Source organism: Muntiacus reevesi, chromosome 2 (genome assembly GCF_963930625.1).
Source record: "Muntiacus reevesi chromosome 2, mMunRee1.1, whole genome shotgun sequence".
Taxonomy (NCBI): domain Eukaryota; kingdom Metazoa; phylum Chordata; class Mammalia; order Artiodactyla; family Cervidae; genus Muntiacus; species Muntiacus reevesi.
This window is the reverse complement of record NC_089250.1, coordinates 119,372,348-119,397,165: the sequence shown is the minus strand read 5'-3', so window position 1 is coordinate 119,397,165 and position 24,818 is coordinate 119,372,348. Positions and strand designations below refer to the sequence as shown.

Here is a 24,818-nt window from a genome sequence, read left to right as displayed (position 1 = left end):
AATAAACTACCTGTCAGCACTAGGCAAATGTTAAGGGTTTTATAACTGGTGTCATATAAGTGAGTTTATAGTACTTTCAGAAAGTAGAGTGCACTGCATTTTTTTACTGCAAGGAGTACTCAGATTCATTCTCAAACCCTCCTTCTACAAGTGCCTGTTTGGGTGGCTACTGTGCCTACATGCTTATCTGAAACCCTTTCTGTCTCCTGCCCTTATGGAACTGACCTTGATCCCTCAGACTATGCCTTCAAATGCCTTATGAATCCCTGGTCCTTGGCAGACTAGACTAGGTAGGATTATGCCCTGAGTGAGGGTCATATCTTGAATCTGGAAACTATAAGGAAAAATCCAGCATCCTTGGAAATATGAGCATGATCTTGGTATTCAGGGAGGCGGGACTTCTCCAAATCCCAGACAGAACTCGGTTGGGTGCAGTACAGGAAGCCTGACAAAGGTGAGGACTAGATGTCCCCAAGGAATAACAGAGGAAACTGCCTTCACAAAAGGAGGATGCTCCCACTTCTAATTTCAAGTTACTCATTGGTGACCTGGGTCCATTTCCAGAGAGTGCTTGGTAGTGGAACAATGTCTAATTGCTGCTAAAGTCAAGGAGCTTGATATTGTGAGTAACCTCAGAGAGCTGCTATTATTTTTTTTTCCTTGGGAGTGCTGCAGCTTTTAATGACTTGAAACCAATTTAGGTGGGAAATTGCTTAGCAAGAGGTGATCACTTTTGCACAGTATCAGAACCAGAGAAAGGAATTATGTCATAGTTGCCCCCGCTACTGTGACCTATTCTTTTATGCCAGCCATCACTCAGATAAGGAGGAGGCAGCCCTTTCTGGGCCCTGGTGAAGAGAGCAGAAAGGAATTTGGAAGGGGAGAGAAGTTCTATTTATTTATTGAAAGTCTACAGTGTGCAGTTTTTAGAGCAAACCTGCCTGGCGCCCATTAATTCTCAATAAATACTGGATTGTCCCTGAATGAGTCATCTGTTTGTTGTTGGACTGACCAGAAACACATAAATCGGCAGTGTAGTTGATGCCATCAGTGAGCAGGTTACCCTCTGTGAATTCCTTGATGGGCGGGACGAGGGAAATAGCTTTATGGTTGCTTTCAGGCTCAATACCCACCTGTTAGGAAAGAGATTCTGTTGATCCTTGGTGAGCAAAGAGAGACTGCTTTCATTTCCCTCAGCCACCTGCACTTGTCAGGAAAGTGTCTACAAACTGTGATCCACGGGCTGAATCTGGCCTAGCATTTGCTTTTACAAATAAAGTTTTATTGGAACACACACTCGATTGTTTACACTGTGTCTACGGCCGCTTTTCTGCTACTTAAGTACAGCTGAGTAGTTGTGGCCATGTGGTCTCCAAAGCCTAAAATATTTATTATCTGGCCTTTTATAGAAAAAGTTTTGAGGATCCCTAGTCCAGGGCAATGGCTGCTTCAGGGATATTTCCTGAAGGTCAATGTCATTTGATAGCTCATAGACATATCCAGTAGCTCATCATCTAAGCTCTGTATCAGCTAAGAATGCATGAGCACATCTAGGAGGTAGTCCTCCTCTGACTTTACATCGTCTAACAGCACATAGGCACCTAGTTCCACACCGCCTAGTAGCATACAGGCTGCGTCCTTTCTTGCCCTTTTCAGGCCTCATTCTGGTGGCACGCAGACTTCACCCTCACTACCCTGGACCCAGCCTCACTCCTGGCCTGGCCCAATTCCCCCCTGAAATCTGTTGAGCAGTCTCTTTGTACCAGGCACTCTGCCAGATGATCTACATATATTATTCTTTTCATCCTAAACAGAACTACTTGATTGTCATTATCTCCATCATGTAGAAATGGGACTGACCCTCAGGGAGATTAAGTGGCTTGTTCAAGGTCACACAGATGTGAGTAAGCCACAGTACAGTCATATCTCACTCCAACTTTGCCTCTTGCCATAAAGTTACATCCCATTTCCATAATCAATGTGTCCGCACCCTCCTTGCATACTGTTTGCTTGTGCTTCTATTTCCCTTCCTCTTTTACACCCAAGCAGCAAGCTATATGGCTGGCTGCCATGTTTAAAAGCCTTACCTCTCTTTCCATGTGACATAGCAGAGGTTATTTAGGTCTGCAATTGTATCTTTTGATTTCCCAATTATTAAAAATATCAATTAGAGAAACTCTGGGGTGTAGAATTGAGCTGGCAAGTGGTTTGAATTTATATGATAATAACTATGTCATATGAAATCAGACTTTAAATGTTGTCGGTGGGACTTTATTTTTCTTGAGCTTGATCAACTCTCTCAAGTAACATCCAGCCATAACACAGTTTCTATGCAGTGTCAGGGCTGACCCAGGCTGCCAATTTATTAAGCCTTTCCATAAATCAGACCTAATATTTAATAACATTGTCAAATAGAATATAGTTTAGTAGTTTAAATGTCAATCTTCACAGCTCACTGGGCTCTTTGAATAAATAGACAAGTAGCCAGTTTCAGACCCTGTGGCTGGAGACAGTATCTTTCTGAGGAAAGTCACTGTGGAGTCGAGCAGTCGTAACAGAAGGTGGTTTTTTTCCACTCAGTAAATATCACTGAGGTCATTAAGTGTGAATGCAAATGCAGGAAGAAAACGGGCTCACAAATCTTATTTATTTCCACACTGATCTAATGCTTGCCCTGGCGCCAGATTGCGTGTGGGTATCACCCATCAACACCTGCCCTTATTTCTTCCCCGGGGCTCTCTGCTTTGTGACAGGGGATGCTCTCATTGTGTACACTCCCCACTGAGTGCCAGGGACCATAACTTATGGCAGAAAAGGTGGTCCCTAGAAGTACTACAGTCTTCCATGGGAGGATCAGGAATTTTGATGCCCCACATTTGGAAGAAGAGATCTGAGAAAGCATCCTGGTTCCATGGCATATTGGATGTCATTATAGAGGAGCAGGAAGAGGCTTATCTGGGATGACACTTCTTTGTGTTTGGGAGATGCTGAGTTCAGTGATCAGGAAGATTTTGTCAAGTCGATGAAGGGGACCCTTGATGCAGGTCTGACCCCACCCCTTCCCCCCGCCACCAGCTGCAACAAAAAGGGCTGATACAAACTAGGCAACCCTGTACTGTGGAAACCAACAACTCTGTTAGCAGCAATAGGCCTTGTTGGCATGCCCCAAGACACACATTTTGTCCTTTTCCTGCTACCAAGTCAATGCATATTGGGGATTCCAGATGCCTCATTCTTCTCAGACATTCACATTGGATAATCATCCATCTCTATTCTTTTGCACTTGTTCAAAAGGCACTATATCCTTTTTGCAAGTTCAATGATCTCTTTGTCCCTTCATTTATTCGCTTATTCATCCATTCAAGACATGTAATTTGAATAGTTTCCATTTAAGAGCTTGGAGATGTAAATTTAAGTTCCACTTTCCACCAAATTTAATTGGTGACTTTGGTCAAGAGAATTCACCTCTCTGGGCTACCTGTGAGACCAAGCAAGCCTGCCCAGATTAGTTGTGTTTACCAGTGCAGAAGTTGTTCCACTTCTGATACAGTGTCCAGTGGGGACAACAGTGCTACAGTTGACATTCAGTAGATGTCAGCAAGTTGCCTTAGCACTTACTATATATTAGAAAAAGAGCATGATAAAAATATGAAGACAAATAGCACTTAGTCTTTTTATGAGGTATAACTGACAAACAATAAAACTCACGTATATTAAGTGATTATTTCATGGGTTTAGACTAATGTATGCAACTGTGTAATCACCACTCCAAAACAAGATATGGTCATCCTTCAGTATATGAGGGGGATTTGTTCCAAGACACTGCAGATACCAAAATTCATGGATATTCAAGTCCCTTATATAAAATGGGTAGTATTTGCATATAACTGCAAGCATCCTCCTATATGCTTTAAATAATCATCAGTCATTATAAGGTTACTTGCAATACCTAATACAATGTAAATGCTATGTAAATAGTTGTAAATACAATGTAAATGAAATGCAAATCAGTGCCAACAAGCAGCAAATTCAAGTTTTTCTTTTTGGAATTTTCTGGAATTTTTTTTTTATATTTTTTATCATACACAGTGGTTGAATTCACAGTGCAGAACCCACAGATACAGATGGCCAACTGTGCAGAACATTTCCATCATCTTCAAAAGTTTTCTCATGTTACCTTTTAGAAACTTCTCCCCCTGACCTCAACAGCAACCAGTTATGAATTTCTGGTGGGCTTCCCATGTGGTGCTAGTGGTAAAGAACCAGCCTGCCAATGCAGGAGACATAAGAGACATGGGTTCCATTCCTGGGCCGGGAAGATTCCTTGGAGTAGGGGATGACTACCCGTTTCAGTATCCTGGCCTAGAAAAACCCATGGGCAGAGGAGCCTGGCAGGCTACAGTCCATGGGGTTGCAAAGAGTTGGTCACAGCTGTGTGACTGAGCACATGATGCACTTGATGAATTTCTGGTGCATGAGTGCTTGTTCAGCCATTCAGTCATGTCTGACTCTTTGTGACCCTATGGACTGTAGCCAACCAGGCTCTTCTGTCCATGGGATTTTCCAGGCAAGAATACTGGAGTGGGTTGCCATTTCCTCCAGGGGATCTTCTGACCCAGGGATCAAACCCATGTCTCCTGCATGGTGGGAGGATTCTTTACCACTGAGCCACCTGGGAAGCCACAGATTATATTTACATGTTCTTACACCATTTATTTAAAAGACTTATATTTAATTAACAAATGACTAGATGCTTTGATTGAAAATCAGCTGGACATATGTGTTGGTCTGTTTTTAGATTCTCTATTCTGTTGCATTGATCTATATATCTATTCTTATACTAATAAAAAGTCTTAATCACTATAGCTTTATAATAATTCTTTAAATCAGACTGTGCTTTCAACTAAGATTATTTGGAGAGTTCTAGAACTTCTGCATGTCCATTTAAATTTTATAACCATCCTGTCAACTTCCTTAAGAAAACTTGAGATTTTTGATAGTTATTACATTGAATCTATAGATATTTGGAGGGAAAGTTATAACCTTACACTATTGAGTTTTTAAATATGTAAACATAGTTTTTCCTTTTAAAACACCAGCTTTTGATATTATTGACTTTTCTCAGTTGTCCTATCTTATTGATTCAGATTTTTGGTAATTTTTTTTTTCTTGTGTCTGTGCTTGTTACCGAAAGGTATGCATGGGGGTATCTGGCTGCTCATCACTCAAAAGCCAGTAAACAGGCCAGGTTGGTGGAAAGAAAAGTTTGCTTTATTTCCGATGTCAGCAACTGGCGGTGGGGAGGGTGGCAGACATCTGTCCAAAGGCTGACTCCCCCACCCCTGAGAAGCAGGGGGTAAGAGCTTTTATAGACAGAGTGGGGAGCAGGCTACATGCAGAAACAGCAGTCATCTGTAACAGTCATCTTCAAATTGGTCATCAGTGATCTGACTGGCATCATCTTGGTTGTTTTAGATACAGTTCATGGTCAGTTTCGGGGTTCATTTGTTCACATTTATTTGCAGTCAGTTCTCGGAATTGTGGCAGCTCTTGTCCTAGGTATAGTCTGGTCATCGTGTAGTTAACTTCTCCACCTGGTGTTTTGGTATCTATACAACAACTTACAGGATATGGCTCAGAATGTTATTTATAGCCCTTGAGAAAGAACTAAAGGTCCTTGACTATTCATAATGACTACATTATTATTACTTAGTCTCCTTTGACTGTTTTCCTTTGTTTCAGCATTTCTCACTTCTCTAATTAAACTTATTTTTTGACTAAAGCTTTCCATAGGCAAAAGGCATACAGAGGACATGGTGGAGAGGCAAGGACCATATGGTCCTGCTCCATCTCATGCTCAGATGCTCAGTCGTGTCTGACTCTTTAGGACCATGGACTGTAGCCTGCCAGGCTTCTTTGTCCGTGGGATTCTCCAGGTAAGAATACTGGAGTAGGTTGCCATTTCCTACTCCAGGGGATCTTTATGAACCGGGGGTCAAACCAGCCTCCTGCCTCTCCTGCATTGGCAGGGAGATTCTTTACCATTGTTTTTCCTTTGCAATTTTTTCCTTACATCTGTTTATTTTGGTTTCAATTTGCTTTTACATCTTCTGTCTTTGTAGGGGTGAAACTTAGATCATTGACTTTAGTTCTGTTTTTTTTCCTAATAAAAGTATTTGTTGTTGTTTAGTGGCTAAGTCGTGTCCAATTCTTTTTTGACCCCATAAATTGTAGTTCACCAGGCTCCTCTGTCCATGGGATTTTCCAGGCAAGAATACTGGAGTGGTTGCCATTTCCTCCTCCAGGGGATTTTCCTAACCCAGGGATTGAACCCACATCTCCTGCATGTCCCCTGCATTGCAGGTGTACTCTTTTACTACTGAGCCACCAGGGGAGCCCAATACAAGTATTTAAAGCTATACATTTCCCTCTAAGCACTGTTTTAGCTGAATTCCATGAACTTTTATTTGCTGTGTTTTCATTAGCATAGAGTTCAGAATATAAAGCATTAGATTTAGTTTTGTTTTTTTTTTCCCCAAAGTATCCCTATTGAGTTCTGAAGGATGAAAAAATGGCTGTGATTTAGTGTGGAAAAGGGTAGGAGAACAGAAATCAGGTATTTATTCTGCTTAGTGAGGTTAGGAAAGCTTCCTAAGGTAGTCCTGTCATGTACCTACATTTTACAATCCAGATTCCTCAATTCTTTTTCAGTTTTGAAAACACAAATGTGAGAATGTGAGAGAAAACTGACAAACAGGAAATAAAATACACAGAAAAAGTAAGGAAAACCAGAGAGGCAGAAAGGAGAGTGGAATACCATGAGAACAAAATCCATTTTTATTTCTACTAAATGTATAATTTCCTTGTAGGAGAATGACGGCAGTGGCATTTTCATTGTTTAACAGTTGCTGTCTGCAGAACCCCTTCTCTGGGTCTCTGGCTGAGTTCTGAGTGTCTTGACCTTGTAATACACTTGAGCCTTTTTCACATGATTTAAATCTGTGAAGTGAAAGTGTTAGTCGTTCAGTCATGACCGACTCTTTGCAACCCCATGGACTGTAGCCCACCAGGTTCCTCTGTCCATTGAATTTTCCAGGCAAGAATACTGGAGTGGGTAGCCGTTTTCTTCTCCTGGGGATCTTACCAACCCAGGGATCGAACCCAAATCTCCCGCATTGCAGGCAGATTCTTTACCAGCTGAGCCACAAGGGAAGCCCCTTTAAATCTGTGGTCCAACCCAATTCCAAGGGCACTTAGATTAAATATCTCCCAATCCATGCCAACATTTAAAATAAGAGGTTTTGAAAGGAAATCTTAGATTATACATTTATAATTTGAAAATATATATCATTTAAATAAATATCACCATTTTTAAAAGGTTAGAATATTTCTAAAAACAAACAGAAAAGAACCAATCAAATGTATATTTTTCAACCACCTAAACAAGGCTCTAGGAACTCTTGTATTTCTGGGAAGTCTTTTCAAATATCTGTAAATATTTTGCATAATTATGATGTTAGAGAAAATATATTTTATCCTGCACTTTCTAACATTGTTGTAAAACTTTAAAAACCATTTTAGTGGCTACTTAATATTTCATCAAATATATGTAAAAATAAGCATTTCCTTCTTGAGTATTATTTGGGTCTATTACAATTTTTCACAAATTACAAATAACACTATAATGAACACCTTATTGCCTAATGGTTGTTCAGTTACTATATTTATTTCCTGAAGTCAAATTCTCAAAAGTAGAAACATGGTGTCAAAAAAGGATATAAACATTTAAAGCTCTGGACAAAATATTACTGAGTATTGCCAGAAGCATAGCTTTGAATAAATTACATTCTATCTTGGGGATCAAAAGAATACTCAGGCTTCAGTGTTGTGGTTTTTTTTTTCCATTAAATCCTTGTGGATTTATCTTTAGTAGGAAAAGTCTTTTTATAAATTGGTATTTTTCTACTTTTCTAAAATCCTTTATTGTGATTTATAAAAATTTCTTTCTCTTTCTCTTCATATATATATATATGTATGTATTTTGACTTTATTTTGATTTATTGTTCTGGGGACTGAATGGAGAAGAAATCACTTTTTCTTCAACTCACTTTTTCCTTGGCCTACATCAGGCAAAATTAATGAATTTTGGTGCGTTTGAGGAAATTGAAGAGATGGTTAGATACCTACCTTTGATGATTAGATACCTACCTTTTTTTATTAATCAGAATTGATGTACATAAAAACACCTTCCTCACATGAGTACACAATGATTTGCCCTTTGAAATATTTGAGTTTTTCATTCATTCATTTATTCATTCACTTGTTTGTTAGTCAACTCATTTAGTAATGCTGAACTCAGTTAATATGTAAGAGTATGCTTGATGCTTTCCTCTTTAAATTGAGTTAGGCTTGACGAAGGCTGGTTTGGTATGGTATGTTATTTCAAACATTTGTGTTTCCTTTCTTACTTTACCCAGAGTTTTCCTTCCTTCCTTTGGGGCCTTGAATCAGTGTTTGAACAATCAGAAGGTTAATTTAATCGTAATGGCTACCATTAAAGAGGTCTGGGATGGATCAAGGGTGGGAATTTAAGTTTTTTTCAGGCATTAAATTAGCTGAACTGGATTTCTAGACAACTTGTTTATTAATTAGGGAACTAGAGTTTAAAGAGGACAAGGGGCCTTCTGATAATCAAGTTTGAGTCAATATCGAACCCAGGGTTTGAACTCAATACTTTTCTCACTCTAGCTCCTGTGTCATTAGCTGGTGACACTCTGCAAAAACTGGAAGAGATGCATGATCAGAATGAAGCCTCAGCTCTTACTGCCACTTACCTAGTGTCTTCATCACAGGAAACCTGAGCAGTTCCTTCCCCTCTCCCCTCCTCTACACACCCAGGATCCTCCTGCTTGGAAAGCCTTCCCTTTCTTTGTTGGCCAGTCGGATTCTTGGTTGGATTCTCAGTTCTCTCTCTGGCCTCAGCAGGAGCATTTACTCTTCCTGCCCCCCAGTGAAGCTCCTCCTTTCTCAGGGCAGGGCCAGGGGCTCCCTTAACACCCTGTGTATCCCGGAGTTCAGGTTCATCAGGTGTCACCCCATCCTCAGTGCCCTGCTCTGTCGCATCCTGACTGGACTCCGAGCCTCCATAACGTCAGGCCTGTCTCTCATTCATTTGTTGTCCCAGGGTCTAAAGCAGAGGCGACACACATGGACATCCAAATGTTTTATCTTTTTAAAAATCAAGCAAAATAAATAATCAGTAAGTGAAAAAGAAATGATAGCATTGGGAAATGCACCCATGGGCGTCTTTCTTCAAGAAGAATGAGCAGGATTGCTGGGATCTAGTTGCAGGGAGAGCAAGAAGGAGTGAGGAAGGGTGGGGAGGGCAGGTGTTTAGTCAGTCTCCTGGAGCAGGTTTCCATACAATTGACTAAGTTGCCCCCCTCATAATGCCCTGCAGCTTAATTTTGTTTGATGATGATTGGTTTGGGATAATACAGTGCAAAGATCAAGGAAAGTCCCCCTCTGTGCCTCCTTTATTAAATTACTTTGCTTTGGATTTTGAACATTGCCAAGCAAATCTCGTTATGAATTCTTCAATTACTTTCTTTTGCGATTTTTATAATTTGGTAGGGTAAGCTCTGGAATCAAACCAATATCCGTGTCATCATGCTAATGCTGATTATTTTCAAACTCCTCATTAGAAGGGTGGGAGGATGTTCACTCCCCCTAAACCTGATTTTATTCTTCAGATTTCCTCTGCCCCATAATTTGCTTTGTACCCAGGTCTCATACACTTCACCTTAGTGCTAGCAGTAAATGTGGGCTGATTCTATTCGATGTGTTCCACTGAGTATTATGGCTTTGAGTTTTATGACTTAAGTTTTTGTATTTTGAACTGAATTGTTTTGTTTTTTGATTACATTAAAATCCAGAAGCAGTAGCTGGTGAGAACAATTTTGATTTATTGTGTCAGTCAAATTGTTGGCAGTTTTTGTTTAGCTTATCTTTATTTCCATTTTCTTGGTATAATGTTGTTTGTCCAAGAACAAAGAAAGAGAAGAGGGGAAGGAAAATAACATTTATTAAGAAATTACTATGTGTGGTATTATGTTCATGCACTTTGTTTTCACTGTTGAGGGCATCTTGTGATATTTCCATTTTGAAAATAAGAAATGTAAAACTCAAAGTTTAAACAATTTGCCTGAAGATTATTGCACTCTTTCTACCTCCATGTATTTACATATATAATAGAATATTACTCAGTCATAAAAAGAATGAAATATTGCCACTTACAGCAATATGGAGGGACCTAGAGAATATTATGCTTAGTGAAATAAGTCAGAGAGACACAAGTACTGTATAATATCACTTATGTGTGATATCTAAAACAATACAAGTGAATGTATATGCAAAACGAAAACAGATTTACAGACATAAACAGACATGGTTGCCAAGGGGAGAGAGTCGGGGAGGGACAAATTAGGAGTATGGGATTAACAGATACAAACTACTATACATAAAACAGGTAAGCAACAAGGATTTACTGTATAGCACAGGGACTTATACCCAATATCTTGTAATAACCTACAATGGAATATAGTCTTCAAAAACCAAACAAAAGACTAAGTCCCTATGCTATACCCTCAAAACTAACAACATTGCAAATCAACTATTCTTCAATTTAAAAAACCAAAAAACAACAAAAAACTTTTTTGGGTATAAGTAGTTGTTTCCACTGTGATGGGACCCTCTAATGGAGTCTCTTTACTGTCTGACATAGAGATACTAAGATTGGCTTTGAACCTTAAATTTAAAAATTTTAGCATGTGAATGTGTTTGTGTGTGGGTGAGAGAGAGACACACACACAAACAGAAGTGGACAAAAAGAGGCAGAGAGGGAGAAATGAGAGGTGGATTAACTCAAATCAGGAAGATTAATAACAGTTAAGAGCTCAGAAAAACATGCCTCCCAAGGATCAGACAGAGGAAACAGGGATGGTGAGGACCCTGGTAAAGAATACTCCCAGCAGTAAAATTTGGTATTTCTGATATTTTAAGAATCTTCACATGGAAGAAGTCTTGAACCTTTCCCTGCAGCCCAGGTCTCAGACCTCAGTTGGTGATATGGGGATGTGAAGAGCAGGCATTGTTACCCTTTGGAGTGAATGCTCTGCATCCCTGGACCATGCAGTTGTCTTCTATCAGGGCTGTGCCCCTGCAAGCCCCTCTAATGGTTCATCTTTCTGATTCTTTGACTTTACAAAGCTGTACCTTCTGATAGGTAGAACTTAGAGCTGGTTCTGAGGAGAAGGCAATGGCAACCCACTCTCAGACTCTTGCCTGGAAAATCCCATGGACGGAGGAGCCTGGTAGGATGCAGTCCATGGGGTCGCAAAGAGTCGGACACTACTGAAGTGGCTTAGCAGCAGCAGCAGCAGCAGAGCTGGTTCTGTGAGGAATGGGAGTCCATTTGGATCTTTTCAGTCCGGACGTGACCTCTTTTGTGGCTCCTCAAAGTGTGAAAGGCTGTTGCGAGAGCCTTTCTCTCTCTCTCCCTCAAGGCTGACATTCTAGCAAAGGCCATAAAGGAATCCTCAGCTACAAATGGGATTAGAGAATGAGACAACTCTTCAACATAAGCCCTGCCAGGATGGTCTCTGAACCAATTAAAGGATAGTTTTTAATATGAATCGTGATCACATACAATTTTACTGCTTCTCTCTTCTTCCTTTATAGTCTGAGCTGCCAGTTCCCAAAGACCCTTTATGGCTAAAGAAACACCAAGATGTGACTGCAGACAGCAAATACAGACTGGCCTCAGGGTGTAGTTTCATGGACCTCACTGGCACTTTTTCTCGGCGGAGTTGGGTGCTCAGTTAAAACCACATAGGATCCAGTGAATACAGTGTGGGGTTTGAGTTAATGAGAACTGGGTTTGTGCCAGAGATGAGATCTTGGCTAAGTTAACTTACTCCTGAACAAAGTTATCTCATCTGAAAAAAAGTAGGAATAATAATACTGGGTCTTTTCAGATTTATTGTAAAGTTCAGAGGTGATGTGAATGGATGAGTACAATGCCTTGTACAGTGTATTTTAACACAGTAGTTTTCCAGGGGTGTTCTTTGGGCCTTTAGCATCAGCCTCATCCAGGAACATGTAGAAATGAAATTCATGGGTCCTACTTTAGACCTAATGACTCAGAAGCTGGAGAAAGGGATGTTGGGGGGAGGCTAGTCATTTGTATTTGAACATGCCTTCGAGGGGATTCTCACACCCTCTCAAGTCTGAGAACATATGCTTGAATGAATAGTACTTACTGGCATGATTGTTGTTTTAATAATATCAATATTTGACTTATTCTTGAATCTTAGGAAGTGACTCTTAGCCTGAAGCCAAGGTGACCACTGATACTATCCATGAAATCAGCCTCTCAAAGACGTTGCAGAAGAAAGAGTGGAGGGCAGACTGGGAGGGGCAAACAGGACAATGCAGCCTGCTTTGATTTAAGTACCGAGGCTTCTCAGATTCTAGTATTTATGCCTTCAGATTCTGCATTTATCACTTTACACATGTTTATTCAGCACCGACTGTATGCCAGGCATTATGCTAGGGCAGTGAAAAGGACATGCATGGCCAAGGGGCTCACATCCTTCCGTGTGTGTGTGTGTGTGTGTGTGTGTTCATGCCTGTGTGCACACAGGGAGTGTCTTCACTGCCCTGTCTCTGGGCTTCTTCATGGAATATTTGACCTCATGGATGCCTGTTCTCTGTGCTGCGTGGGTTCATGTATTCTTGGGTTGTTTCCCTTTCCTCCACGGGCCTTTCTCATTCTGTATTCTTGTCTCTTCCTAATCTGTTCAATATCTAAGCAAACCAAATTACTCCTTCTTTAGATCATTCTTACTCTTTCCCATGGAATAACTCAGATTAGATTGTTGTTTATCATGGTGTTGGGACAATTTAAAGTTTTGACAAACCACTGAAAATCGATGTGTCCCTTTGGCCTGCTGAGAAGGTTGTTTATGAGCCCAGTTTTGCTGATGGCGTACAATTTCAGACTTTTGAGGAAGGAGCTATTGATTCTTCCAAATTAGGACTTTTCTTTTTACCTTGGTACCAAACCAGCTTCTCCTCCCTGGGAGATGTGAGAAACCTTCTCCCACTGAGACAGTACTTGGTTCACTAAGATTCTTTCTCCCTAGAGTGCTAAAGGCCCTAAAAGGGAAAACTTCCCCTAAAAGGGAAAAGCTATAAAGCTTCCATAAGGTCACGTGCTGAAGGTGGACGTCACTAGCAAAGTTTGTCCAGAGTCTGGCAATCTGATAGGAGCCAGCTGCTCAGGGAGCCCTAGATGCCTCTCTAGGGCTACTGATGATGAACTTTTGATGTGGGATAAGGGAAGGCCTCTTGTGGCCGAGGAGACCTGGGATGATGTTCAGGCTGTGCCAGAGTGACTGGTTCTGTAGTCTTGGGCAGCCTTTTCTGAGTCTCGATTTCCTTGGGAAATGGACACAGTTTGTACTGTGGAAATATATCCTGAACTATCTTAGAAGAGAATGGATGGGAAGGCATCAAGTAGAATGATTTTCTGGAAGAGGATGTAAAGTGTGACTCTTCTTTAATGTTTGCTTTAAGTAATCTTGGTCTCAACCCTGTGTGATTTTCTCTTTCATTTTGGGCCCTGGCTCAAGACCCTAGAGCCATAATATTCTTTTCCTTCTTAAACCTACTCTCAAGAGAAGATCAGAAATTCATTTCACTGAGGTCTCTATCATTGGATCCCAATTTTAGCGCGCATCAGGTTCACCTGGAGAGATTAAGACAGATTGGTGGTCCCCACTCCTAGGGTCTTTTATTCAGTGGGTCTGGAATACACAGTCTGGGAATTTATATTTCTCTGGTGATGCTGAAGCTCTTGGTCTAGGGGAGCACTCTCTGAGAACCACTGGTCTGTATTATAAACTTGGAGGATGTTAAAGCTGGAGAAAATCTTAAGCACTGTCTGGATTCATTTTCCATTTTTACAAATTGATAGTGAGTTAGTAAGATTGTGACCCCATCTTACAGGTTTTCTAATTTACCAGGATGGTGGCTGAGGACAATTTCAAATGTTATTTTCCCCGAGGCAACTGCATTAATGAGAATCCAAACTTTAAGTTGTACGGATGATGCCAGTGATGATTTTCATGATCACAAGGATAGTGTCTTATTCAAGTTCCTTTGCCTTAGACACTTTCTCTGCTATCTCTTCGTGTGAGATGGTGGGTGTTGCTACTCCTGTCTCCTGGATGAGGTGACTCAGGCTCAGAGGGTTCAGGTGCCTGGCCAAGAACACTAGAGAAAAAGGCCTGCTCTGCTCGTCTCCAGACCCTTGATCTCACCCATATACCATGCCACACTTTCTATGAAATGGAGTTGAAGATTCTCTAAAGGAAGTTGAGGAATCCAAGAGAAGGTAATGTTAAGGTGAGAGCACTGATGGCCTGAGAAAGGAGTTGGCATTCTTTCCACCACTAGCTCTGCTCCGCACTATTCTGTGTTACTCTAGAACACAGGAGTGCAAGAAGCGGGAAGGTAATCATTGGCAAAAATCATTTTGCAGACCTCCCGCCTAGCCATCAGAAACTTTCCTGCTGCAATTGCCCTAGGGTGGCTCTATCATCTTGGTCCTCTCACCCAGGTAAGGGGCAGCCTCACTTGACCAACCACCATGACAAAACTTCAGGGCTCATGCCTGTGCTCATGGCCACACACACATGCACACACAAGACATCTCCCCATCAGATGTTCTTACTGCCCTTTGGTTGCATCTCATTGTCAGCTTCATCCTGTTCTCTCTGGTCTGAAGCCAAGAGCTGAATTGATTCTGTACCCTGTGGATGCTTCAGGAAAGTGGCCACGGCATGAATCATGGGAGAGCCCAGCTGCCGTCGCCTCCCACCCCACCCCTCCACTCCACTGAACCTGCCCTCCTTTGCCTGTTTGTTCTGCTCCTGGGGCTGATCCAGGTGGAGGGTCATTATCTTTCGCTCCTTGGGGAGCAGGTTTCCTTACAACCTCCTGAGGAGGGCATGGAACACTTCCCAGGGTCCCACTGATTGTCTGCCTTACATTTTCACATCATTTTAGAGGCCTCTTTCTTCTGTGCTAAGAGACCATAGAGGTGTCTCCAGCTGAAGATCTCCTTTTTCTAAATTCCGTTTGGTCTCTAGGTGTTTAGTATCTGAGTTCACCTCTCTGCATCTTCCCTAGGGTCTGTGGTGCTCACATGCACATGTACATTCATGTGTGTGCACACAAATTTCCACACATGCATATGTTCATGCACACACATCCTCACGGGCACACACACACACACACACACACACACACACACCCCACACCCACCCCTCACACACCCCACACAGAGTATGTTGCTGACTTAGTCAAGGTAAAGGAATGATTGGCAGGAGGGGTAGAGGTGGGAGGAAAGATGTGTCAATGACAGTTGATAGACTGATCTTCAACATCGAGCTGGGGGCTGCCAGAAGGAGAAGAAGGAACTTGTGTTTCTATCTGTATGCCAGGCACATTACATTGTCTCCTGTAATTTCATCCTCAGAATAGTCCTCTAGGAAGTGATTATTAGTGCCAAGTCTATAGGTTCACCAGGCTTCTCATGCAGCTCAGATGGTAAAGAGTCCACCTGCAATGCAAGAAACCTGGTTTAGATCCCCGGGTCGGGAAGATCCCCTGGAGGAGGACTTGGCAATTCACTCCAGTATTCTTGCCTGGAAAACTCCATGGACAGGAAGCCTGGTGGGCTATAGTCCATGTTGTTGCATAGAGCTGGACATGACTGAGCAACTAACACACATACACTTTAGGTTCACCAAAGAGCCAGGATGTGTCTTCATCCAGAATCCTGCTCTTTTCACTGCCCTGTGTTCTATGATGGAGGCTGGATCACTGAAATGACCCTCTTCGGCAGCTGCAACCACAAAAGAAATGTTCACTGAGTTGCAGAAAATGTCAGGCACCGGAGACTAAAAGAAGCCAGCAGAAGTCACCCATGATGGCATAACCCAAAGATAGTGTTTGATACTTGGTTTTGAATCTCCATAAAGATGAAAGAGGAGAGTGAAAAAAACTGACTTAAAACTCAGCATTCAAAAAACTAAGATCATGACATCTGGTCCCATCACTTTATGGCAAAAAGATGGAGAAACAATGGAAACAGTGAAAGGCTTTATTTTCTTGGGCTCCAAAATCATGCAGATGGTGACTGTAGCCATGAACTTAAAACACACTTGCTCCTTGAAAGAAAAGCTATGACCAACCTAGACAGTGTATTAAAAAGCAGAGACATTACTTTGCTGACAAATATCCATATCATCAGAGCTATGGTTTTTCCATTAGTCATGTATGGGTGTAAGAGTTGGACCATAAAGAAAGCTGAGCACCAAGGAATTGATGCTTTTGAACTGTGGTGTTGGAGAAAACTCTTGAGAGTCCCTTGGACAGCAGGGAGATCAAACCAGTCAATCCTAAAGGAAATCAATCCTGACTATTCATTGGAAGGACTGATGCTGAAACTGAAGCTCCAATAGTTGACCACCTGATGCGAAGAGCTGACTCATTAGAAAAGACCCTGATACTGGGAAACATTGAAGGCAGAAGGAGAAGAGGATGACAGAGGATGAGATGCTTGGATGGCATCACTGACTCAATGGATACGAGTTTGAGCAAGCTCAAAGAGTTGGTAATGGATAGGGAAGCCTGGTGCGCTGCAGTTCATGGGGTCACAAAGAGTTGGACATGACTAAGTGACTGAACAACAAAAGTTAGTTCTTACATAATTTTAAAAGGATATCACAATGTAAGTACTCTATTGCACAGGTCCTTTTTCACCAAACAATATAATACTGGTTACCATTTATGTAGTACTCCCACATGCCAGGTAAAACCCTAAGCATGTTGCATTTACTGAGGGATTTAATCATCATCATAACTCTGAAGTATGGACCATTTTCCATCCAGGGAACTGAGGTTCAGAGATGTTAAGCATCTTATTGGCACTCACAGAGCCAGCAAAAAGTGGAGTTGGTATTCGTATCCATACGGTTGGAGTCCAGAACCCAGGCTGGTTCTTCTTCACCATGGGCAGTTGTTTCTCCTAGCAGGGTATATTCTTTTAAAACAGCATAGTAACGGTAACATAATATTCCGTCATCTAACACATCATTTACCTAGCTGATTCTCAATTGTTGAGCATTTAAATTGTTTCCAATTCTTGCTAGTTTAAACAGTGCCCTGAGAATCTTTGTACAAACATCTTTTCTGAAACTAATTCCTTAAGAGTGAATCCCTAAGGGTGGATTTACTACATATGCACATTTTAAAAACATTTGATTCTCCCTACCGCATTGCTGTTCCAGAAATATGCCAGCCACATTCCTACCAGCAGAGTGTAAAATTGTCCTTTTCTCCATAGTCTAGATTTTACTGTTGTATCTTGTGATTTGGCCTAGTGTGTAATAATGGATCACTGTAGCCAGGATTCAGGCTACCTGTGGCGACGTGTTGTCATTTTGTGACCATGACCGTAGAAGCTAAAATTTGGGATGCTTAGCTAAAATTTGGGATGCCAAGCTCTGCTTTGTGAGGGTAAAGGGTGGATAATGTGTCACTGGATGGTTAATACCGATGAGTCTGCATCAGGTTTCCAAGCTGTCCCTCATACCCTAACATCCCCATCCACGGACGGCACAGGCTCATGACACCTGCCTCACAGGTGTCAGCCGTTCCACGAATCACCTCTAAAGCTGGAGGAAGACAGTTATTGGGGCCAAAGAAACCTATGTCCTGCTCTCTGCCATGCTCAGACATGTAAATGGAGGGCTGGGGAAACTGCTATGGTGCCTGGTCTTCTGAGCACTTCCTAGGCGAATGCTACTGGTGATAGAACCCACGGAAATGGCAATGACAGTCTTTCTCCTGGCTCTACTACTCACTATCTGGATTTATTTGGGACGAGTCATTTTATTTTTCTGAGTCTCAGTTTCCTCATCTGTAAAATGGGGTTCATGTTCAGCCCCTCAGAATTATACCATGGAAAAGGAATCAGGTTTATGACAACCCAGCATCCAGCAGGTACTTCATACCTACCCTGGACCTGGCAATGCAGATGCCTGATTTCCTTTAGCACTTCTTTTTTGTGAGCATTTGTGTTTGATATTTGTAGCACCTGCATTCTTGTTTGGGGGGATAATGTGTTTGCTTGTCCCTTTCCAAATGCAGTTAGGATGGAGTAGAAGAGTGTTACGAAGTTCTTGCCTCCAAGGCTGTTGTCTTGGAAAGTTTGTGCCCCAAGTGAGTTCTGGGAAGAGCCGAATCAGTGGTGCAATGAAGGGGAATGCAGTCTCATTTTATTACCAGTGAGCAGCCATGGAGATGAGTCATCCAATATCCCAGCTCACTTATGGCTCTGTATATGGTGCCTAACCTTCCTCCAGCAAAATAGGCTGATTGTGTTCCCCCAAATGTCGGGAGGATACTCTAAGCACTGGAGTCAGAGAGCCCCATGGTCTGTGTCCCCTTTTATTTGTGTGTGCACCAGAGTGTGGGTGGAGGAAGTGGACTTCAGGGATGGTCTTGGATTCTGTTTGCTAAGATGCTTCCCGAGAGACAAACGAGGGGCGGTCTCCCTGCTGCTGTCCTGGCATCCTGGGAATGAATGCCCAGATGCCCTTGACTTTTTCTACTGTCAAAGCTGTTCTATCCTCTTTTCCCCAGAGTCCTCACATCTGTTCTTGTATGTGTGAACCAAATGCCTTTTCTTTTTCTTGTAGGGAAAGAAAAGAGTGAAATGAAGCCAGATGTTTAGATGCAGGCCAGGAATATAAGGGAGACTTTCCCAGGTGTTTGGGTCGTGTCAGGGGCTGGTGACCCGAGAACCTGGAGAGCTCTGGCAGACCTTTGTGCTCTGTTGACAGACAAAGGTGCCTCTGGGAGCACACAGGACAATGGAGATAGAATCTGGTACCTATGTAGTGTGTGATAGCATGGATTGTGTAACAAGATTAAAGAAAATATTTTCATCAACTTGTCCTAAGAATCATCACTAATCCCACTCCATTATGTAACATTCCTGTCCATCTTTTGGCATATTACCTTTCACATGCATACAAAACAATAAGGCAGTGATTAGGAGTGAGGAATACACTTAATATTTTAAAGAGGCCAGCCAGAGGTAATTTAACTCATTAAAGATATGACATCTGGTATTTGTTTCTGTTTGGTTTTAATGCAAAATACAAATCTGTGGTCCCACTTTCATCTTTCCCAAGCTTTATGAAACGAACGTCAATGATCTGTTTGTAAAGAGCTCACTGCCTATCGAGCAAACTCCAGGTGATAGTGAAGGACAGGGAAATTAGATGTTCTGCCGTCCATAGGGTCACAAAGAGTTGGACATGCCTTAGCAACTGAACAACAACATTGCCTATTATTCCTAATCTCAGATAACATTGCTGTTAACTCCCCACAGCCCCCTGGGAAGTAGGGGAAGGACAGGGCCTGGAGACACAAGACGGGATGAGTTCATATGAACAGGAAGTGGCAAAAGAGCCACCCTGTGGAAGTATTGTTCCGTGTAACCAAGGGACTCCCAGGCTCCTGCGGGAAGGTGTCTGGCTCACCCTTTTCTTTCTCTCTGAGGAACAGCCAATGGCACACAGTTGGGAAGAGACTCGATTTCTGCCAATACTCTGTCTGCCCAAGAGACTGGAGGGAAATCCTCAACAGAAAGAAGTTAACATAAATAGGAAACGGCAAATGTCCCTCAGTGTGAGAGGTCTCTGGCGTGGAGTTGAGGAGAAGGAGGATGCAGGGTGGAGGGGGAGTGGTAGACATGCCTTCACAGTGGTAGTGGAGGTGAGGTAAGGGGCTGAGCTGCTGAGGAGGCAGCTGAACCCTGAGTAGAACGGCAGAGATGCTCAGACTTAAGTAAAGCAGAAGATGAGCCTGTGATAGGAGGGGAGAGAAAACGAAGAAACTCTTGGATCTCTCAGAGGCAGATTTTTGATATATTTGACAAACCCCACATATGAAGAAGCTAGAAATTTTGGAAAAGCAGCATGGAGTAAAAAGATGGATACATAATTACTGAGGGTCACCTGAAAAACTGGTTCTGATCCTAAAGGAACAGTCTTAGGGAGCTTATGGGGCATTCATTCTGCATGGAGCAAGAAGAGGGTCTATATACAGGGGATATAGCCATGATGGATGGCATGTTTTGGGCTTCTTATAGCTGGTGTTCAAAGTGATCCTGAGAATATGGTCCTACCTAAGAAGCCTTCTGTCTCATACAGGGGCTGTGACACACCAGGAAGATTGGGGAGCTGTCGGCAAGGTCCAGGAAGTTGTCCTGGAAACTGATGGACTTGGGAAGCTCAGGGAAGGTTTTGGTGGTGCATTTTACAACAGCATGAGACTGAGGCTAGGAAAGGAGGACCCAGGAAGCTCTGGGATGCTGAGGAAGGGATGTTGGAGATTGAGAGTATAAGGATAGAGCCCCATTACAACTGTAGCATCTGAGTTGGCCCACATATAAGATGTGGCACCTAAGCCTTTCCAGGTCCTCCCTGTTCTGGTGTCATCCTGTATTAGGAACTAGCCACATGCTTCTTGAAGAAGGTATATGGAAATAAATGTAGGCCCTGTTTACAAACAGGGAGAGTGAGTGTCTGTGGTCATTCAGAAACTCAAGAAGGAGGGCTTCTATTTTCTTGCCCTGACTACCTTCCCGGTTAGCAGGGATTTGTAGCTGAGACATTGTCAGCACCCCTCCCATATGTTTTCTGCATTCTCAGCTTAGGCAGCAGGACTATAGATGCAGCTTCCTTCAGGCATCTGTGCTCACCTGTCTCTTAGCCCAAACTGAAACCACAGATGCACATGGCTTGACGGATCCAAGTGGCCCATTAAAATGGCCACAACAGGCTTTTGTCATAGTCAGTTTCCACTTGAGCTGGGCCAGCTTATTTCTTTCTCCTTCTTGGGACATCACTTGAAACACAGAATCGAACTTGACCTTAATTCTTCCTTCAGCATGACATGCCCTTTTGAAATCGTGCAAATAACAATGTCTGATTGTCATGCTGAATTGTGAGCATGGGTTATGAAATGCTCCGGAGTTGGATGGAAGCCAAATATTAGGTTATAAGTCAACATTTTGTTGAGAAACTCGGTTACTAATAGGTGGAAAATGTATATCTTTTCATGGGAAAACATGTTTGCCAGCAGGAAAAAATTTCAAAGACTGTTATCTTCCCATGTGGAGGGAGAGAGATGAGTGTAATTTTGCAACCTGGGTCAACACCCTTTAGGGACTCCTGAAATCGACTTAGCCAAGAAAAGGGGCTCTGAGGTAATATTTGGATTATTCCCTGAGGTGAACATCAATGGGTGGCGTGTGTCATTTCTTACAAGGTCATCAGGCACAATTGTGTGGATGGGTATTCCTGGCAAGGGGAGGCCACCACGCTCTGTCCACAAATCCTTCAGATGGGAACTTCCTGAGGAGAAAATAACCCATCATTCCTGGTGGCTCAACTGGTAAAGAACCCGCTTGCCAGTGCAGGAGATTTAAGAGATGTGGGTTCAATCCCTGGGTCAGGAAGACCCCTTGGAGAAGGAAATGGCAACCCACTCCAGTATTCTTGCTTGGAGAATTCCATGGACAGAGGAGCTTGATGGGCTACAGCCCATGAGGTCACAGAGAGTCAGACACGACTGAGCATGCATACCCGTGGTCCCTGGGCACTTAGGGTCCCCAAAAAAGCAAAATTTTGACAGACTTCATCTAAGCAGCTGTGGCATTCTCTGGAAAATCTCAGTGGACATGAAGACTCAATTTGAACAAAAGCAGCAAAGTGGAATAATATCCCTGACAGTGTCATGAGGCTTGTGACTTCCCAGCTTGACTTGAGATGTTTCAGCCCCATCACCACCCCAGACTGGCATCTTCTAGCATCTAGTATGAGCTAGAGTAGGAAAGAGGAAGGCACAGGGTGTCTGTATGTTCACTAGAGAATTAAAACCAGGCTCCTTCCTTCACTAAGAACCTGATGCTCTATTTTAAACTGGCCAAGTGACAATGTCTAGCTTGTATTTTCTTCCAGAAAGCAAGCAGCTCACATTCCTTATGAGTGCCTAAACTCCAGGCCAAGTCAGGATTATGGCTCAGGAGGTGGCGCTAGTGGTGAAGAACCAACCTGCCAGCTCAGGAGACATAAGAGACAAGGGTTTGAGCCCTAGGTCAGAAAGATCCCCTGGAGAAGGGCATGGCAACCCACTCAGTATGGATAGAGGAACCTGGCAGGTTACAGTCCATAGGGTTGCAAAGAGTCGACATGACTGAAGCGATTTAGCACCCTTGCACAGAATTTAAAGTCTGCTATGGATGGGTGTGATGGAAAAGGACTTGAGGTCTGGCCGAAGGCAAGTTCCTGATGGAATAATCTGCCATTGTTGTGTGGATGTAGAGGTACTGACACCAGAAATCTGTTCTTGTGTGTGAATGTGAACCTACAGGTGTGTGTGTGTATGTGTGTACACTCTTGTGGCACCGTAACAATCAAGACCCTATCCTTAATGGAGTCTACCCCAGGCAGAGCAAGTCTGTGACTTAAATACCGAGTTGCAGCTACTCAGGGACAGTGATCGTAGGCTGCCTCCCTTGTTCACCTAAAGCAGGGTTCAGTCAAGTTCTAAGTGGAAATTAAATGAATACTATTGTGCAGCCCTCTAAATCGCTGATCAAGAAATTTCAGTTCCCTGGGGTCAGCAGTCTCCAAGGTGAGCTTGCTAATCTGAGAAACAGGTACATGCCACTGCAACCAGGAGGCTAGCTTAGAGTCCAAATGTAGCTCACCTTACCCACCTCTTTCTGTGAGATGTGCAGAGACAGCATCACATCCTTCTATGTCTAATCACAGTGAGTGGCATCAACCAGGGGTGGACTCTGCAGACCTGAAAATAGGAGAGTTTGCTGTGCCAGCTGATTGGGTAGGAGGACCATTTAGGAGGGTCCCCAAACCCCACCACTGAGATTTGTCACTGCTCAAAACTAATATGGGAGGCCGGGTCTGCCTAACCTCAAAGTGATTTTGGTCTTTCAGGCAAAGAAGGGGAACTACGCCTTCCTGTGGGATGTCGCCGTGGTGGAGTACGCAGCCCTGACAGATGATGACTGCTCCGTGACCGTCCTTGCCAACAGTGTGAGCAGCAAGGGCTATGGGATTGCCCTGCAGCATGGCAGTCCCTACAGGGATCTCTTCTCGCAGAGGTAGGAATGGTCAGTGAGGAGATGCCAACGGCACCTGTGCTGGGGTGAAGTTTAACCTTCATTCAGGGCATGAGAGCCAACACAAACTTGTTGATTCATCACATTTTCTTCAACGCTGACTGTGCACCAAGACATGCTCCTCCCCACACCACATCCCCAAATCATCCTGGGCCAGGTCCTGGAATAAAAAGAGGAAGTATATGTTGCTTTCCCATGAAACTGCTTAGTCTTAGTGGGAGCTGTGATGTGAGCAGGCGATGTTGGAACAGGGAAGTCAGTGAGACAGAGAGGATATTCTGGGGGTGGATAAGGGCATCTGATCAGACCCAGAAGACCAGGGAGGACTTCCTGGAGGAGGTGGCACCTGAGACCTGAAGGTTGAATAGGAGTTAGCTAGAGATAGCTAGTAATTTAAAATTAAATGAAAGATTAATTGGATCTGGCAAAGTCCCAATGATAACTTCTTAAGATATATGTTAAGTGGGACATATCAGTGTAGAGATGTGAACAAAAGTGGGGCCAGAGAAGCAAACTGACTCCATATTCACCTGCACGTGGGCTGAAGGAGCAGGTGCTACCTGCTGTGGCAGGAGAGGGACGTGGCCCTCAATTGCCTGCCTTCTCCCCATCCTTTCCAGATCAACTTCTTGGCAATTACCACTAGCAAAGTGGTGGGTGTATTGGGGGAAGGTGGGGGAACAGCACTGTATACAGGAGTGTTCTGGACTAAGCAAAGACCCGTAGACCTCATCCACCAGCAATGAATATGCATATCTAGTTTGCACTGGCCTCTTTATTTTCTCTTAGATTTTTCTGGTGCAAGTCCATCCCTGAGCTTAATCTTCGCTGGGTTCTTAGGTATGATCAAGTTTCCAAGTGCTCGGTCTGGACACCTGGCCAGCCTCCTTGAGGAAGATAGTCTCTCGTCATCCATTTCTCATTCCCCCATAGGAACTTTCCTTAGTCTTTGACCAGGTTACATGGCCCCACCAAGAGGGTGGAGGTGAAGAGCATGGGTGAGCTTGGTGGCCTTTTCCAAGGAGCCAGCCTGCTAACAGGGGCTCTTGTCCCCAGGGATGTCTAAGCCCACCACTCACATATGTATGTGGGGTGACATCCTGGGCAGTGAAGGAGCAGAACAAGAGCTCTGCCTTGATCTACCAAAATCCAGACTGTGGTTAAAGCATCCAGGTGAAAAGGCCAGCAAGACACTGAGGTTTAGAGACATCCCCCAGTTGCCCGATGAACATATGCTTTCCAGAATTGGAGGAGCATCCACTTGGAGGGGCCAGAGTTGCTCAAGATCACTCAACATCCTGAAGCTCAGAGAGGTAACATGTGCTGAGGGTGGCACAGGCAGCTGCTGGCAAAGTTGAGAGGAGAAAGCAGGTTCTCTAAGCCCCAGTGCGCGCCCTTGTTGCTTTCAGATCTCTGAGCCTTACTACCTCCTCCCACCTCCTAGATGTTGACTGGGCTTTTCTGACCA

At 43.2% G+C, this 24,818-nt stretch overlaps 1 protein-coding gene across 1 annotated transcript in view; it reads left to right on the top strand.

The window, feature by feature from the left end:
- The window catches only part of GRID1 (glutamate ionotropic receptor delta type subunit 1), a 660,665-nt gene that overhangs the window by 620,895 nt on the left and 14,952 nt on the right, over positions 1-24,818 (top strand). Inside the window, exon 14 of the mRNA XM_065919920.1 lies at positions 23,166-23,332. Within this exon, the coding sequence (XP_065775992.1) occupies positions 23,166-23,332 (167 nt within the window). The remainder of the gene's footprint in view (positions 1-23,165; positions 23,333-24,818) is intronic.